Source organism: Megascapheus bottae, chromosome 14 (genome assembly GCF_031878675.1).
Source record: "Megascapheus bottae isolate mThoBot1 chromosome 14, mThoBot2.hap1, whole genome shotgun sequence".
Lineage (NCBI taxonomy): Eukaryota > Metazoa > Chordata > Mammalia > Rodentia > Geomyidae > Megascapheus > Megascapheus bottae.
This window is the reverse complement of record NC_143522.1, coordinates 8,915,348-8,933,039: the sequence shown is the minus strand read 5'-3', so window position 1 is coordinate 8,933,039 and position 17,692 is coordinate 8,915,348. Positions and strand designations below refer to the sequence as shown.

General features: G+C 43.0%; 1 protein-coding gene across 7 annotated transcripts in view; it reads right to left on the bottom strand.

The window, feature by feature from the left end:
* Smoc1 (SPARC related modular calcium binding 1) overlaps positions 1-17,692 on the bottom strand; it is a 161,391-nt gene that overhangs the window by 65,642 nt on the left and 78,057 nt on the right. For 6 of the 7 annotated variants that reach the window (XM_090344376.1, XM_090344373.1, XM_090344374.1 and 3 more), the window contains exons 2-3: positions 14,008-14,173; positions 12,973-13,085 (exon numbers count right to left, since the gene is read on the bottom strand). In XM_090344376.1, coding sequence (XP_090200502.1) covers positions 12,973-13,085; positions 14,008-14,077 — 183 coding nt within the window. In that variant the 5' untranslated portion in view covers positions 14,078-14,173. The remainder of the gene's footprint in view (positions 1-12,972; positions 13,086-14,007; positions 14,174-17,692) is intronic. The other variant, XM_090344375.1, reaches the window with a different exon arrangement.

The window sequence follows — 17,692 nt, the reverse complement described above, 5'->3', positions numbered from 1 at the left end:
AACGGATGAGAAAATTGGTGTGTGTGTATGTGTGTGCATATGCATATGTGTGGGCATGCGAACATGTGCATTTGAACTCAGGACCTTGCACTTTGTCTAACTTGGCTTTTTTAAGTCAAGGCTAGCACCCCACCACTTAAGTCACAGCTCGACTTCTGGCTTTTTGCTGGTTAATTGGAGATAAAAAGCCTCTTGGATTGCTCTGCTTGGGCTGGCTTCAATCTACAATGATCCTCAGATCTCAGCCTCCTGAGTAGCTAAGATTATAGGTATGAGACACCGGTGCTTGGTTTGACATTGGTCATTTATAATAACTTGCTGGGCAGCTGACAAAACACATGGTTGTGCTGGACCTATACATACAAATGGAAAACAAGCAAATGGATCCTACTGACTTTAGAACAGCCCATAAAAGTTGAAATGATAACTGACAGGTCCTCCTTTGAGACAAAGTGAACATCGACCCAGACAAGATGGCTCTCTGCTGTCATTCTCCCTGTCAGACATACCTGGTGTTCCTCCAGGTACTTTAAAACAGTGTCCTTTGGTAAATGAGTTTCATCTGACTCACATCCTTTAATCTTATTGGAAAGAAGTCCGTTATATAAACATCCCAGTGGTATTTGCAGTTCAATCTTTGTCCAATTAAGATAAATATGAAATTACTTTAAGCCTGCTAATCTTCACCATTAACCCAACTCGCAGCTACCTGGGAGAATGTGGAAGGCCAGCACTTCCAACAAAAGCAAAGGAATTATGGATGGTGGGAAAAAGGTCAAGAAGATACCAGCTCATAGGAGAGTGCTGAGAAAAACACAGGGCCAAATACACTGTGCATGTCTCTAAACATCACATGTGGGGACTATACCCAAAGTAAAAATATCTCCTTCTACTTTCATAGCAACTTTTCAGTCCTCACTGAGGATCTCTCTATTGCCTCATTTGAGCCTGAAAATCACCCTGCCCTGCCAAGTTCTATATGTGAGAGGCAGAGTGATTCAGATATCACAGCTAGCTAATAAGAGCTTAGGAAATTAGCATCCCAATATCCCAGGACATAGCACAGCTGATAAAAGGCTAGGGCACCAATTTAACCCAAATATCTTACAAGTAAGGAAACTGAGGCTCAGAGACAGAGGAGTAGCAGGAACCTTTGTCTGTAAGATTAACGAAGGAAGTGGTTCCAAAGGCTGGTGTCCCAGAGAATTAGTGGAGTCTCTTCTTGCCATGTAATTCTCCATGTGAGAACTGGGGCCTGGAGGTGGCAGCTGACAGAGGACCTTAAGCTCTGATATGAACTCCAATATGAATGAGAAGCCTTGTCTGGATAACAGTTTAGTGCTTCCACTGTGCCTGCTGGCTGCCCTTTCATTCCTCATGTTTAGATCTCACCTCCCAGAGCAGCCTCTTTATTGTCTACCCTTCTACTCTTTTTCCTACCATACACCATCCATTGGAAACCATGATGAAAATGTCTCACGCATGCCTATTTCCTTCTGCTTCTTCCAAGGATATGGATGCTGCTGTGTTGGTGGCCTTGTTGGTCATCTGATAAACACAGCTGCAAGTCTATACATATGAATAGGAATTACAAAAAGAGAAATCTCTTGCCAAGTAAATTTAGAAATACTGGGTTAAATCAAGTCCAAAGATTTGATTACTGCAAAACTCCCTGCAACCTTAACTTCATGGATGATTTGATTCTAGGAGGAAGAAGATCTCATTTGCAACAATTCCTAAACTTCTTAACTCCCATAAATTTTGTGCAAGAAGCATTTGATGATACTAGATTTCCTAGCAACATGCTTTAGGTAGGGCATGATGGGAAGCCTGGAGGAGGGTAGGCTAGACAAGGAATTGCCAACATGTCTTGCTTTATTTCTTTGCTTTGCCCCAGTCCTAGCATCTAACAGTCTAGATGTCAGGTTCTCATTTAGTTCTCTGGAATGCCTTCCCTCCAGCTACAACTCCTCCTCTCCATTTACAGGCTTCTTCGAGCTTTTTCTCTATTGAGAAATCCATCTTGAATTGCATCAGACCTCAATGGGATCCTCTCCAACTCACAAGACCTTCTCACTCCATGGCTTAATTTTCCCCCTCTATTTCTTTGCACCTCTTTTGTAAAATAGAAATCGTGGGCCATGGACAGGCTTGGGGCCGGGAGGTTAGCCTCGTGGTAGAGTGCTTGCCTAGCATGCATGAAGACCTGCATTCGATTCCTCGGCACCACATACATAGAAAAAAGCCAGAAATGGTGCTGTGGCTCAAGTGGTTGAGCTCTAGTCTTGAGAAAGCCTAAAAGGACAGTGCCCATGCCCAAGTTCAAGGCCCAGGACTGGCAAAAAAGGGGGAGGGAGGCTTGATTCATCATTCTCAGTGGCAACTAACAGCTCTTGTAATGAAATGACTACTGTCATATATATGAACAGTTCCTAGTGAGAAAAGGTTAAATTGAAAGCAGATGTGAGGATCTTGGTCTCCCCCACCTCTCTCTCTCTCCTTCCCTCCCTTCCCCTCTCTCTCTCCCTCTCCCTCTTTCTCCCCTCCTCTCCTTGTGCTGGTACTGAGACCAAAACACTGTCTCTTAGATTTTTAACTGAAAGCTGGCATTCTCCTACCTGAGCCACAGCTCCATTTCTGGCTCTTTGCTAGTTAACCGGAGATAAGAGTCTCAGGGAATTTAATTCTGGGAATGACTGTGAACCACAATCCTAAGCTCTCAAGTCCTCCCGAGTAACTAGGATTATAGGCATGAGCCACTACACCAAACTTCCTAACTTTTGAGTGTGGGAATATGAGACTTCTTTGGTTTTGATCTGCCCATTATTCTAAATCTGGTCGCACTCAACACTGAACTTATCTGTGAAATAGAGGTCATCTTGGTAATGGAGAAGACAAAGTGAGTCAAGATGATGTAAAGCATATCACAGGGGTTGTTTGTCCTTTTCCCTTCCTTTGAGCAGGGAATATATAGACTACAATCTTCAAGTGCTACCATTCTGCTGGGCTTCCGGCATTGTCTTGGACTCTATGCCAGGGAGTATTGTCTGTTGAAGATGTGAAATTTTCCTTTTTGAGTGTTTATGTCATCCTCCAGAATTTAAAAGGGAATGATCCTTTTATTTCAAATTCTCCCAAATATGGGAGTTTTTGGGGGTGTTTTTTTGTTTGTTTTTTTGTTTTTGTTTTTTTGCCAGTCGTGGGCTTGAGCTCAGGGCCTGAGCACTGTCCTTGGACTTTCTCAAGACTAGAGCTCTACCACTTGAGCTTCAGCACCATTTCTGGCTTTTTTCTATGTATGTGGTACCGAGGAATAGAACCCGGGACTTTGTGCATGCTAGGCAAGCACTCTACCACTAGGCCAAACTCCAGGCCCCTGCTGACTACATTTTTATGAGCTGATGCTGCGCCATGGCTACCCACATGACATTAGTTAGAACCAGAGAAAGCTCCATTCATCTCTGGGCTGTTCATGAGTGCATCTAAAGTCTTGTGTCCAGCTTTACAAGAAAGGCCTTGCCAATTTGGATTCAGAAGAAACAAGCTGGGGGTGGTAGAATGCTAGCCTTGAGTAAGAAACACTCAGGGACGGCACCCAGATCCTGAGTTCAAGCCTCAGGACAGACATCAAAAAAAAGAAAATCTAGTACAGATTTTAGTCATTGAGAAAATAAACTTCCTGTCCCTGTTGGCCATCAAATAGAAGGTAGATGCTTACTTGGTATGAGATTACAAATGAAAACAGATTCTTGCATTGGGCAGGTGAGAGAGGAAAATACATAAGTTCATTTCCATGTGGGACAAAGGAGAGGGATGGAATCCCCTGGGCTCCAGCAAGCTCCCATGCCAAGCTAGGAGCAACCAAGTCCTGTTTGCATTCCTCAAAGCAAATATCACTAGCCAATCAATACAGGAGAGGATGCACAGTGGCCATTAGCAGGGGATGGGCTGTGCTATTGCAGGTGGGGCAGAGGCTGGAGTAGACGAGCCCCCACAGAATACAGTGGACAGTGTTCTGAACACAAAGCATGCCCTATCTGCTCTCAGCTTATGGCACATCCTTACCCCCAATGGGCATCCAGGGGTAGTCCTTCTCCCATTGAGAAGCCAAAGAGTGCCGGCACCCCCAAATGCATGATTGATCACACAAGATTTCCCTGCATGTAAATGAGTCTGGCCCTTTTACACAATTCAAATTTTGCATCCATAGCTGTATAGCTTAATGGCTTACTTGCTAATAATTATATACCACCTAGGCTTCCCACCAAAAGGAAAGCCCCCTCAGCAAGCTTGCTGCAGGCAGGGGGCTCACTGAGGCTCCAGCTTCTACATCATCTCCAAAGATGAAAGAACAGCATGAGCAAGCAAGCAAGCCAGTACAAGGCCCTGAGTACAAAACCTAATACCACACACACACACACACACACACACACACACACACACACACATATGGGTGGTGTACTAACATAAGGGAATAGAACTAAAAGTGCAGAAATAAGCCCTCACCTTTATGATCAATTGATTTTTCAGTAGGGACTCCAAGACAATTGAAGAAAAATAATAATTTTCTTATTCATAGTTATTGAGACAGCTGCATAGACACATGGAAAAGAATGCACTCTGACCCCAGCTCACACTATGTCTAACAATTAACTCAACAAGGATCAAAGAGCTACAATAGTAAAATTCTTAGAGGAACACAGTAAAGGAAATCATTGTTAACCTGTGTTAGGAAATGGTTTCTGAAGTATGACAACAAAAGCATAAGCAATTTTTAAAAATAGGCAAATCAGCCTTAAAAATTGATGCTTTTCTGCCTCAAAGAAAGTGGAAAAAAAACTCAAAAGATGGAAGAATATATTTGTAAATCATATGCCTGTTAAAGTCTTGTGCCTAAAATATATAACTAACTCAATAATAAAAAGACAAATAACTGTATTAAGAAAGGGGAAAAGGATCTGAGCAGACATTTCTCCCAAAGACTTAAAAATGTCAAAACAGCATACAAAAAGATGCTACGTATCTTGTCACATTTCACTCATTACAGTATATATTGGAAGCACAATAAGATGACAAGAAGACAGATCAGAACAAATGTCAACACAGATGTAGAGAAACTGGAATCTTCTTCGCACATTGATGGGGGCACTGTAAATATGATACAGACACCTTCATAAATAGTCTCTCAAAATTCCAAAAGCTTAAACATAGAGTTACCATATCGCCTACCAATCCATTCCTAGGAATAAACCAAGAAAATTGAAAATATATGTCCAAACAAAAACATACATAAATGTTCATTAAGGTAATGATAATCTTTTTTGTTTTTCTTTTTCTGGTACTGGGGTTTGAACTCAGAAATTTTCCCTGGCTCAGCTAGCACTCTACCACCTGAGCCATGCCTCTAATCCTGCTTTTTTCTGGCTATTTTGGAGATAGAGTCTTGTGGACATTTTTTCCAAGGCTGGCTTCAAATGATGATCCTCTGGCTCTCAGCCTCCTGAGTGGCAAAAATTACAAATATGAGCTATCCGTGCGTACAGCAAAAAAAGGAGTATCACAGCTCATTTCTAGACATTTCCTTTTTAAAGTTTTTCAGTATTGTGTGTACTAGGCTTGCTTTGCTCAGCTGGTATTCCACCATTTGAGCCATGCCTCCAGACCATCATTCATTCACTCATTCATTTTTGTGTAGGTAATAAGGCTTGAACTCAGGGCCTGTGCACTGTCCCTTAGGTCTTTTGCTCAAGACTAGCATTCTATCATATGAGCTCCAGCACCACTTTTGGATTTTTGGTGGTTGACTGACGACAAAACTCTCACAGACTCTCCTGAATTGGCTAGCTCTGAATCTTGACTGAAATCAGAGCCTCCTGAGTAGCTAGGATTAGAGGCACGAGCAGCCACCAGAGCCTAGATTATGGCAGCATTATTTATGATAGAAAAATAAATAGACACAATCTAAATATCTATCAACTGATAAATGCATAAGCATCATGAGGCATATTCATATGATAAAATATTATGTGACAATAAAAGGAATAAATACCAATTTATGCTACCACATAGATGTAGCTTGAAAACATTAAGCTGAGGAAGACAATTACAAAAGACCATCTATCATGATGCCATTTATAAGAATTGTCTAGAATAAGCACAAGACAGAAATAGAAAGTAGATTGGTGTCTGTCTGGGGCCTAGCTAAGGAACCATAGGGAGTGACTGAGAGCGGGTGTACAATTTCTTCTTCGGTGATGAAATTTTTCTGGCTATAGATAGTGGTGATGGTTACACAACTGAAAATATACAGGGAAACGTATTTATTTTTTTTGCAATTTTCTATTAGTAGAGCTATTATTTAAAAAGTGGAAAACTGAAAGCCAGAGGTTTACACGCCTATAATCCTATATACTCAAGAGGGTGAAATCTGAGGATCATGGTTCTGAGTCAGCTAGGGCAAGAAAGTAGGTGTGATTCTTATTTCCAACTAATTAAAAGCTAGAAATGGAGCCATGGCTCAAGTGGTAGAATGTTAGCCTGAAGCAAAAAAAGCTCAGGGACAGACACCAAGTTCAAGCCCCAGAATCAGCATGTGCATACACATGCACACGCGAGCACATGTATACACACACACAGGGGTGGGTATAAATGATCCAATCAATGGTATGTCCCTATAGTGAAGTACAATGCAGAAATGTTTAGGTAAAGCTGTATATAATTTAAATAGAAAATAATCCCAAAATTACAGATAAAGAAAATGTTAGTAAACAATATATATTATACTATGGTTTTCTTAAGTAATTGCATTAACTACATAGAAGGAAGCAATCTAGGAGTACAGACCAAATTGTTGCTATTTTCAGAAAGATTAAATCACTGTTTTCATCTTACATACTTCTACATTGACAGAATTTTTTTTACCGAATATGATATCTTTATTTATTTACTTATTTATTTATATGTTTGTTGGCACTGATGTCAGGGCCACATAGTTGCTTAGTTCGTTTGTCTGGTGTTCTACCACTTGACCCATGCCTCCATCCCTACTTTTTACTTTTGAAGACCATTTTATAGACATTTCTGCCTGGGCTACCTTTAAACCATAGTCCTCTAGATCTTAGCTTCACGAGTAGCTAAGATTATACACATGAGCCATGGGCATCCATCTTTGACAGCTTTTGTATTCAGAGAATGAAAATATTCATTTTTGTCTATTTGATTAATTCTCTAATATACATTTATATATACATCTATAAAACAAACCTCTATAATGCAGTTTTAACAACTCCATAATATGGTTATATCATAATTTGTTTATATAATTCTCTGTTGTTAAATATTTAGGTTGCTTCCCAACTTTTGCCACTATAAACAGAATTTAAGTGGAAATCTTCATGACTCAATATTTTCACGTATTTTAAAATAATTTCCTAAGAATAAATTCCTAGAAGTAGAACTGCAGGCCCAAATGCAAGTTTAATGAAGGACCTTTGGCCAGGCCTGGTTGCTCACACCTGTAATTGCAACAACCCAGGAGGTGGAGATTGAGAGCCTCATGGTTTGTAGCCAACCCAGCCAAAATAATTAATGAGACCCTATCTCAATCAATACAGCAAGCATGGCATTGAGTGCCAGTGGTACTAGTAATATTAAACAGGAGCATCTCAGCCAAATAAGTTTAGGTTAAAAACATGAGATCCTATTTAAAAATAAATAATAACCGAAAAGCAAAAAAGTTTAGACTCATGATCCAAGTGGCACAGTACTTGCACAAGTCCTTGCATTCAAACCCTAGACCTAAGAGGAAAAAAGGCCTTTTGACGTATATGACAAAAAATATCTCATTAAAACGTCAGTGCCAACTTACTTTCCCAGCAGCAACATCAGAGGAGCCTTTTCCCCCACCTAACCCTCAGTATTATCATATTTTCTTATGCTTATCAAAGTAAGCAAAAAGATCCATCTTCAGTTCACCATCCATACTCATTTATTGCTTATTAATTAGCAATTTATGACCTGCTCATTGATACTTTTGGACTGCTTTTCCTCTGACACTCCTTTTCTTTCCAAGTTGTAAGAGTTATTTATACAATGCTAGTGCCTTATCATTATGGCTATGTATGTGTCACTTGCTTTTAGTTATGGTCAGAATACTGAAATTCATATAGAACTCAGGGCTTTGCTTCTTGCTTGCTCATGGCTAGTGCTTTACCACTTGAGCCATGCCTCCAGTTGGGCTTTTTGCTGGTTAACTGGAGATGGAGTCTGACAGGCTTTTCTGCCCAGAATGGCTTTGAATCAAGAACTCCAGATCTCAGCCTCCTGAATAACTAGGATTACAGCCACCATGACGGGCTGTAAAGGAACTTTTGGAATACATTTTATGTACATGATCTTTCATATGGTTACTTTGCAATTTTTCTGCAAATAATCTCTTTGAAGGCAAAGGTCATGACATCTTATTAATGCCCCATAATCACAAGCACACAGCCCAGAACACAGTGGAGCTCAAAAATGCCTGTTTGGAATGAAAGATACTGTGCCTGGGGATTTGCTTTGAAGCACTTCAGTTTGGGATGGGAGACAAAAATGAGGCTAAGATGAAAAAAATTGGCCACTTGTCAATCATTGTGGAAGCTAGTGTTGGGTACATGGAGTTCATTATACTATTATGCCTTTTTTAATTTCCATAATCAAAAGGGTTTTTTTAATGTGAGTTTGATTGATTGAGCAATAAGAGAGGGAACTTCTAGAATAACAATGGCGATGAAAATGAAATACATATGCATCGAGGCCACTCTGGTAGCACAAAAACATGACAAGCACAGGCCTTGAAGCTAAGCAGGCTGGGGGATGATTTTTTTCTTTTCTAGCTCAGTGACCTCGTGCTGTTCTTCCTTCCCTCTGAAACACAAGTTTTTTTCTTTGTAACTATGATGTTTGTAAATACAGGTATTCATAGCTCAAAAAACCTGTTGTGGAGATGGATAGGACTAAAATTCCATCTTCAGTTAAGCTGGTTGCCTAACACCACATGAATGACCCTATTTTTAATGGTCATTTGGTGATGCCCACGGGTGCCCAGCTCCTGCTGGCACTTCCTCATGGTAGCAATCCAACATCCAGCCACTGCCACTGAGGTTTCAAGCCTTCATCTTGGGTACCACACAACCACTTGGCAAAGGACTTGGTAGAATAGAGATGTCATAAATTATGTTCCTGATACCCAGAAGAGAACATAGATAAGATCACAGCCAAGGGCAACACCTACAGCTCTTGACTTTACTCAACAAGTCACTAAAGAGCCTTAACTCTGCATCCCAATCGTCACCCAAGAAACCATAGCAACAAAGCCCTGTCCTTCCTACCGTGTTTGGAACTTGGACCAAAACTGGCATTACTTGAGGCTGAGGATAGGAGGGAGAACAGAAAGATACAATGTGGTATTGGGGGTGGGTATTTATATTTTGGGAGCATTATTCTCAGATTATGACTTAATGGTCTGGGACATGGCAGACATATTGAGCCTTTAGAAACAAATGTGATCTGTGTGTAGCTTTATTGTCACTGCTGGAGAAGGAAGAAGAGCCACTGGTGTGTACACTGAAGTTGGGAGAGGGGAGGAAAGAGGACAGCGGGAAACAAAGGAAGAGAACAAAAGCCACCAAGTCTCACATGAACCCTATTAAAGCCAGCCCAGTCATGTGGCCTCAAGCTGTGTCTTACACCAGATTAACCCCACCCCACTCCATCAACTTCAAGAGAGTTCCTCTGTGTAATTCCCAGGGCTATGGCAGGTTATTAACACCAGGATGCAGATGTGTCAATATTCTAAGCAATATTGAAACAATATCCCTCCATCTCTAACTTAGGTCTTGAAAAATATTCAGCTAAGTGATCGTGGAGGGTGTGGGCAAAACAAAGAGCTTTCAGCCTCACAGCAATTGGAGCTGCCTGTCCCTGTCGCTGAAGCACATGTGAAGTGCTTGCATTGTCTTTGATCAAGAGAAAAGTACATCCATTTCAATCACTTGAGCTGAGATGGGCAGCTGTCTAGATATCCACAAGGCTGGGCCAGTGTGAGCCACGGACACATGGCAGTACTTAACATGTCACAGAGAAAAGGGTACCTGGCTGTCAACCTCTCATTTAGCAAGTCCTCCTGGACTAATCTGGAAGCTCCTTTCCCTTAGCAAACACCACCTGGCCAACCCAGCCTGCACTAAACAAAAGCTGGCCAGCAGCTGTCCATCACAAGGCAGCAAGCAGCACTTCAGAATCAGGAGGGCAAGGGTCAACTATTCTCATAAGCACCACACCCTGGACCATACAAGCCTAGAGAAGCAGGAAAGCCAGCTGCCTTCCTTAGCCCTCCTCTCCAGCACCTTCCCCCACCCCAGCTCCCAGCCCCCAAACTAAGTCTGAGGAAGGTTTAGTTTCCTTTCCCCAGACATGGATAAACTGAAGGATGGTCTCAATGCAGTTTCAAATAGATACCTCTCTCTCCCACCCTTCCCAACTCCCTTTGTCTCTGCCTCCCTCCCGCCCCCTTCTTTCCTAGTCTCTCTCCTTACTGAGTTTTAAATTCAATTCTTCATGTTTAGTAAGATAGGCATTGCACCGTTTGAGCCTTTATCCTTTTGTTACTTCAGATAGGATTTGTGTTTTTGCCTGGAATGGGCTTCAGACCCCAATCCCACTACCTGTGGCCTCCTGAGTAGCTGGGATAATGGGTACATACCACCATGTTTGCCTTATTGATTGAGCTGGTTGGGGGGTGGGGGGTTTGTCTTGCTAACTTTTGTCCTGGTTGGCCTTAAAAAACATTCCTCCTGATCTTGCCTTCCTAAGTAGTTGGGATCTTAGGCATGAGCCACTATACCCAGCCAACCTGCATTCTTTTTATTAGAATAAACGATTTGTTTTTCAATGGATAAGACTATTCATCAGTTTCCAAGCTTGGAAAGTTTCAATAAAAGGTTTGGGGGTTATTTTGTTATTCTATTAAGTGGCATCATCCATAATTTTTTAAGGAAAATCTGAATAGCAGAAGTATAGTGGAGATGAGAATTTTGATGATGATAATGACAAACACTTGTATGGAGTTCGTGAGCTCCAAGTGTTTTACATGTGCTAACTCATCCACTCCTCCTCACAAGCCTATGGGAGAAGTTATAGTAATCATAGCAAGGGTAATAACAATAGTAATACACAACATGTAAAGTACTAAGGGCAATTCATCATGGAAATGACAGTGTAAATGATAGTACTTAACACATGTACAACATATAGCAGTAATGGAGATAACTAGCTGCATTTTTTCAGATAAGGAAACTGTGACATTCTCATCTCCCCTGCACCCTCCCACTCCCCCCTCTCCCCTCCTGCCACACACAAAGCATGAGGTGGTATGGTGGGCATTATGCCCAGGACATCTGGCTTCAGGAACAGAGTACTAACCACAGCCCCATACTCCCTCCTGCCAGCGCCCACCTCAGAGCCTCCTCTGAAGCTGCCAGTCCAGAGAACAGCAGAGCATATGTAGTTCTTTGCAGGACTCTGGGCTTGAACCCAGCTCCCCCCCTCCCCCCCACCCCGCCCCAGTGCTGGTGTACCATCCATAAATGGGGATAATGGCCCTATCTCCAGGCTTGTGGTGAGCTTTAAACTAGAAATCAATCAAAGCACTTGGCCCAAGGTCAGTGGCCAAGGCCGTTTATCCCAGCGCTTGAGCCTGGCTGGACATTGGAATCCACAGGGACACTTTTAGAGGGCTTATGTCCAGTCCCCACCACCCCTGGACAATTCTGCCTGAACAGGGAATCCGTCTGAAATCAATAATCCCTTATTTAAAGCCAGGCCAGAAATGAAGCCTGAAGGCCCTTGTTCCAAAGACCAGGCTCCACTCTTTGCCTCATTGATCCAGACTCACAAGGACGGCTTAACAGTGTTGAATTCATCCTGTCCAATGACCTTCCCCACTTCCATCAAGGCAGCACTTCATGCAGGGGGCACCTGACTTGAGCCTAACAGAAGCCCCTTCCCCCTCCCAGCTGCAGGCCCTTGTACAGGAGGGAGCAGCCTGGAAGATGTGTCACAACAAAGATCAAAAAGTGTGTCCCAACAGCAACATGGCCAGCACTACTTCTACAGGAAACACTGCTGAGAAGTCCTTGCAGGATGAGGGGTGTGGAGTGCCTGAAAAGAGACTTTAGAAGCCAAGTATAGTCAGTCTTGGTAGCACAGGCCAGTCCTGAGCTAATAGGGAGGCTGCCATCTAAAGATGACTGTTCCAAGCCAGCCCAGGCAGCAAAGTCCATGACACTCTTATCTCCTGTTAACCACCCAAAAACCAAAAGTTGAGCTGTGGTCTCAAGTGGCAGAACACTAACCTTGAGCAAAAGAGCTCAGGGACAATGCCTAGTCCTGAGTTCAAGTCTCAGAACCAGCACACACACATACAAAAGAAAATTGAATTAAAAACCCAAGTACACGCACTCTCATGTGTGTGCAAAGAATAGGAGCCATGGCACACTTTGTGTCCAAAGAGAGCTCTACTGTGTTCAAGGACAGGGGGTAGCAAGCAGGAGTATGCCCAGAGATGTCAGTGAAAAGAATACCAGGATTACCCATGGAAACTGGCAGGGCTAAGAAAACATAATCAGCCCACATTTGACAGAAGAGAAAAACTTAGGTCTGGCCCATGGAGGAGACTGCCAGCGGTCAGGATGGGGACCAAGCAATGCCAGTTTCCTGGCTCCAACTTCCTTGCATCTTGTCAGGGCCACTGCCAGTTGGCAAGGAGTGGTATGGAGGGCCAGGATGGGGAAGGCAGTAAGGCGGGGATTGGAAAAGCCACTCGTTCAGCTGCTTCCCAGGAAGTACTGGTACCTAATGGGCCTTGCACTCTCAGGGTGATTCTCCTCTGCCTCTGGCCAGTGGCAGGCCCCAGAGAACTGACCAAGGCCTTACCTGCGTGAAGGAGCCATCCTCACCACACTCGGGGACAAACACAGCCTCCTGAGGCTTCTTGGCCTGCTCCAGGGCTTGAGCCCGCTCCAGGCGACATTTGCTCTGGCCAGCATCTAAAAGGGGAAAGGAGCGTATTTCTTGTTTCATTTGGAATCTACACTGGACACCATGGCCTCAAATGGCCCAGTGTCAGGAATGCAGAAACCCCTGAACCTATTTGAGGCATCCATATACAACCATGGTGTCTCATGATAAGAAGATAGTAGCTGGCCACGTCTTCCTCTTAACACTATGTTTAGAAAAGGCAGTAGGGCAGAGGGGCTGCAGTAGCCAGATTTCCCATATTTTTCTCCCAAATATTCCGACTCTCACGGAGTGCAGGGGGGTGGAGGAGGAGTGAAAAGCCAAAGGATATTTGCCAGCACTTTCTTTAGAAAAATCAACATTTCTGAGTCATCATTTTCTGTGATGACTCTGAAATCTAGGGTCTCAAACATAAATATCTTCAGGAATCAGAAACGTGATGGGAATTGGGCCGGAGAAGAGAGGCCGACAGTTCTGAGAGCCCACAGGAAGCACTGATGCCCATGGCAAAACAGAAAACAGGGTCCCCTGAAATGTGCCACTCTGCAGGAACACAGACCCAATATTACCAATAACTTTCAATTTGGGAAAAACTACACCAGAAAAATTAGGTTTTTCAAAAAATTGAAAAAATCCTTCCATTTTCAAATATTGTTTAGGTGTTGTCTTAAATGTTTTTATGCTTTAGAGTAGCTCAAACAAAGCACATGTGAGGCAAACAACAAAAGATTCAAAGAACAGTACATCAATAGTACGTCCAAGTCCTAGGCTGTTGGCAGTGTCTGAAGGACAGGAAAATGCCTGTCCTGTCTTCCCTTATATCCTGATGGAAAGGGCCAAAGGGAGAGCACAACAAACCAAATGACCAGATAGGTTTGTATGCGCACAGCTCGGTGCAAGCACTGAGTTCTAGTGCTCTCCCACGGGCGGACATGACGTACATGTACTCACCTTTGCACTTGCCTCGATGGACCACACCCAGGGTTGGGTCTCTGCACTTGGCTCGCTGATACTCACACATAGACTCATAGGTCCTGCCATCAGAGGCACAGATGGGTTTAGGTTGGGTCCTGGAGCAGTGGAGGTTGCACTGAGGATCCCGGTCACTTATTAGAAACTAGATTAAAAAAAATATGAAGGGGCACAGAGGTTACTTTTGTAAGAAAGGGGGTGGGACATCTATGACTGACAATACTAGCTTACCCCTAGCAAACAAACTTCAAAGAAATGCAGAGTTAGAAAACCCTAGAGGTAAGCCAGGTGCTAACGGCTCACACCTATAGCCTTGCAACCCAGAAGACTAAGATCTGAGGAGCACAATTTAAAGCCAGAGCAGGCAGAAAAGTTCATGAAATTCTTATCTCCAATTAACCACCAGGAAACGGAAAGTGGCACTGTGGCTCAAAGAGGTAGAGCTCCAGCTTTGAGCAAGAGCTCAGGGATCCTGGCCCCAAGTTCAAACCCATGACTGACAAAAGAAAAAAAAAAGGAGGAAAACCCTAGAGATGAAAGGAACTGAGCAACACAAAGAGGTATTTACTGTGCATGAGGAAGTCCTATGCAAGAAAACCACATAAAATACCACACTGGTCACTATATCCAATCAGTCCAAGAGAAACCCCTTCTGTACAATAGAAACTATTGTGTTGATCAAAACAAAAACAAAAACAACACTAAAGACCAGAGAGAGCTAATTAGTCCACTGTCACGCCCCTCTAAAGAATAGAATTTGAACCTAGATCTGTTGGAAATAAGTCAAAGCTTTAATTCCTATCCATGAGAATGGCCTACTTGTACTTCTTCAAATCATTCATTCACTATCTAGATCCAAATTCCATCTTGGATTCGTTTTCTTTATTAGACAATAGAATTGAACCCCACATCTATCACCCTTCCATTCTGCTGACTGCCCTCTGGCAGAATACAAGTTATTTTCTGTGAGAAAGGCATTTCCTGATTTTAAAAACAGCAATAAGAATCAGCTTGAGAAAGGCCAAGCTAAACATACTTCAGTGCAGGAGTTCTCAGGCACCTTTGATATACTCTTAGGAACTGTGAATCTCTAAGCGGTATAGCGAATTAACCAGACCTGCAAAAGATTTGCTACTTCTCCCACTGAGTTAGTGTCAAACCTTAATTCAGATTTACCTGACTAGACAAATACTGTAGAAGTGAAGTGCTGTTTGGGGACTTCTGTGTTAGGCCTAGGGCTTCTTGGCTAGGCCTGTTCCAGCATCTACTCTGGGGGAAAAGAGCTGCCAGCAAGAAACCAAAGGACCCTGAGATACCACAGTATGAAGAAGTCCAAGTCAGCATAAACCATATAGAGAAAGAAACATCTGATCAACCCCGATCTACCTGGCAACTGACTACAGCCATCAGACATGAAAATAAGCAACTGTGCAAGACACTCTAGAAGAACCATCCAGCTGAGCCCAGTCAACCACAGACTTGTGAGCAGTAATAATATTGCATTGTGTTGAGTCATTACATTATTGTGATCACTTGTCACAAAGCCATCAATAACCAGACCAAGTAGCATATACAATGATGCATCTTCCAAGTTGAATCCCTGTTGAAAACTATAGGACATAGCCAGAAAACAGTAATTGGACCAGTACAATCCAGAAGTTTGGATATATAGTACACCCCCCCCCCAAAAAAAGCATGTATTTAAGGCTTGATTCTTAGCCTCTGGTGCTATTTTGGGAGGTTCTAGAAAACTTAGGAGGTAGAGCCCAGCTGGAAGAAGCTGGGGCATGTCCTAGAAAACTATACATTATTTCAAGCCTGACTTTTCTCTCTTTCTCTCCCTGCCACCCCCTCCCCTTTCCCTCTTTCCTCCCTCCTTCTCTGTCCTTCCCCTCCAGCATCTGCTTCCTGTCTCCCATGAGGTGGTACCATGTACACTTTTCTAAGACCCAAAGTACTGGAGCTAGCCAATTATGGGCTAAAACATCTGAGAATGTGAGTCAAGATAAATCTTTGCTCCTTTTAAGTTGTCTCGTCAGGTATTTTTGTTACAACAACAAAAAACCTAACCCACAATGCAACCGTTTAGGCCTAGAGACCAGGGTCGACCATCCACCTTTTTTAGTGGAGTCCTGAGTGCACTGGACTCTCTCAGTGGGGCTGGAAGGAACAACACCTGCCAGTGTCACGAGCACGCCTGTGGTGTCTGGCAATGCTGGAGCTGACTCTATAATCACGAGGACAGAGCCATCGTGTCAATATTTGGTGTCTGTTACACAGCAGACTCTTGGTGAACAGCTTCTGAATCATATTTTGAGCTTGGGCAATGTCTCTGCTCATGGTGTCAGTTTACAGCAATGAAAGGCAGTGCAGCCTGATCCTAGAAGCATGGCTAGCTGGCCAAGCGTGGGGACAAATCCCAGCACAGACATATACATATTATTTAATACTAGGGAAGTCTCCTGGGCCTTAGTTTTTTCATGAAGACTTTACACATCCTGCTTCTTAAGGTTACTGTAAATATAAAATCAGCCAACATAAAGCCAGGTACCAATGGCTCATGCCTGTAATCCTAGCTTGTCAGGAGAATGAGGTCTGAGCATCATAGTTCAAAGCTATCCTGGGACAGAAAAGTCTCCAAAATAACCAACAAAAAGCCAACTAGAGATACAGTTCAAACGACAGAGCACCAACCTAGTAAGCAAGCTGAGCTTGCCCAAAGTTCAAACCTAAGTACTAGTAATACAACCACAACTACTACACTACTACTACCAATAATAATGTTAATAAAAGTAATATGGAAAGTTCTTGTCTAGTCTTTTTTTATTTAACTGGCTTAAATAGAGGAATATGAATATGAATAAAATATGGATAGATGAGCCGGGAGTTTGGCTTAGAGGTAGAGTGCTTGCCTAGCACCCACGAAGACCCGGGTTCCATTCCTTGGTACCACATACATAGAAAAAGCCAGAAGTGGTGCTGTGGCTCAAGTGGTAGGGTTCTAGCCTTGAGAAAAACCCACAGTCAGTGCTCAGGCCCTGAGCTCAAGCCCAGAACTGGCAAAGAAAAAAGAACAAAAGACGGATAAAGACAACATTGTTTTTCAAACCTGCAGAGGTTGCTTTCTCTGCTCTGTAGCTGACAGGAGGGCACAGGCATCACCATGGCATCGAACTGCAGGACATAAATTCAGTTGGGAAGTGGTTTGCTCTTTACCACAAAGACTCGTGGCAGCTGTGCCAGAGACCAGCTTAATAACAAGGAGAACACTCTGTCTGAAAACAGACAGGTTAAAGAGCCTCCAAGCCCCACCCACCTATTCCAACCCACGGAACCCATGCTTCTCAGCTTCAGAGAAACTCTCAAAAGATTCCGGTTTTGAAATTACTGGCCCCTGAGGCCCTGTAAAAAGTTAGGAGACAGCATGGGGCCATTGCTAAAGCCCATCTTGAATCGCCTGGGCTGCCTTGTTTTCATCTGTTTGGGAACTGTGTGTATTTGTAACTGCTCTTAAAAACAAGCTGAGCTCTATAAAATGGAGCTTTAATAGAGTGACTATGCCTTCATATTAGACATTACTCTGGGTTCACAAACTGAAGATGAGACTTACTTGGCCATCTGCATATCTACTCTGTAGCAGGAGCCCCAGACAACAGACCAGCAG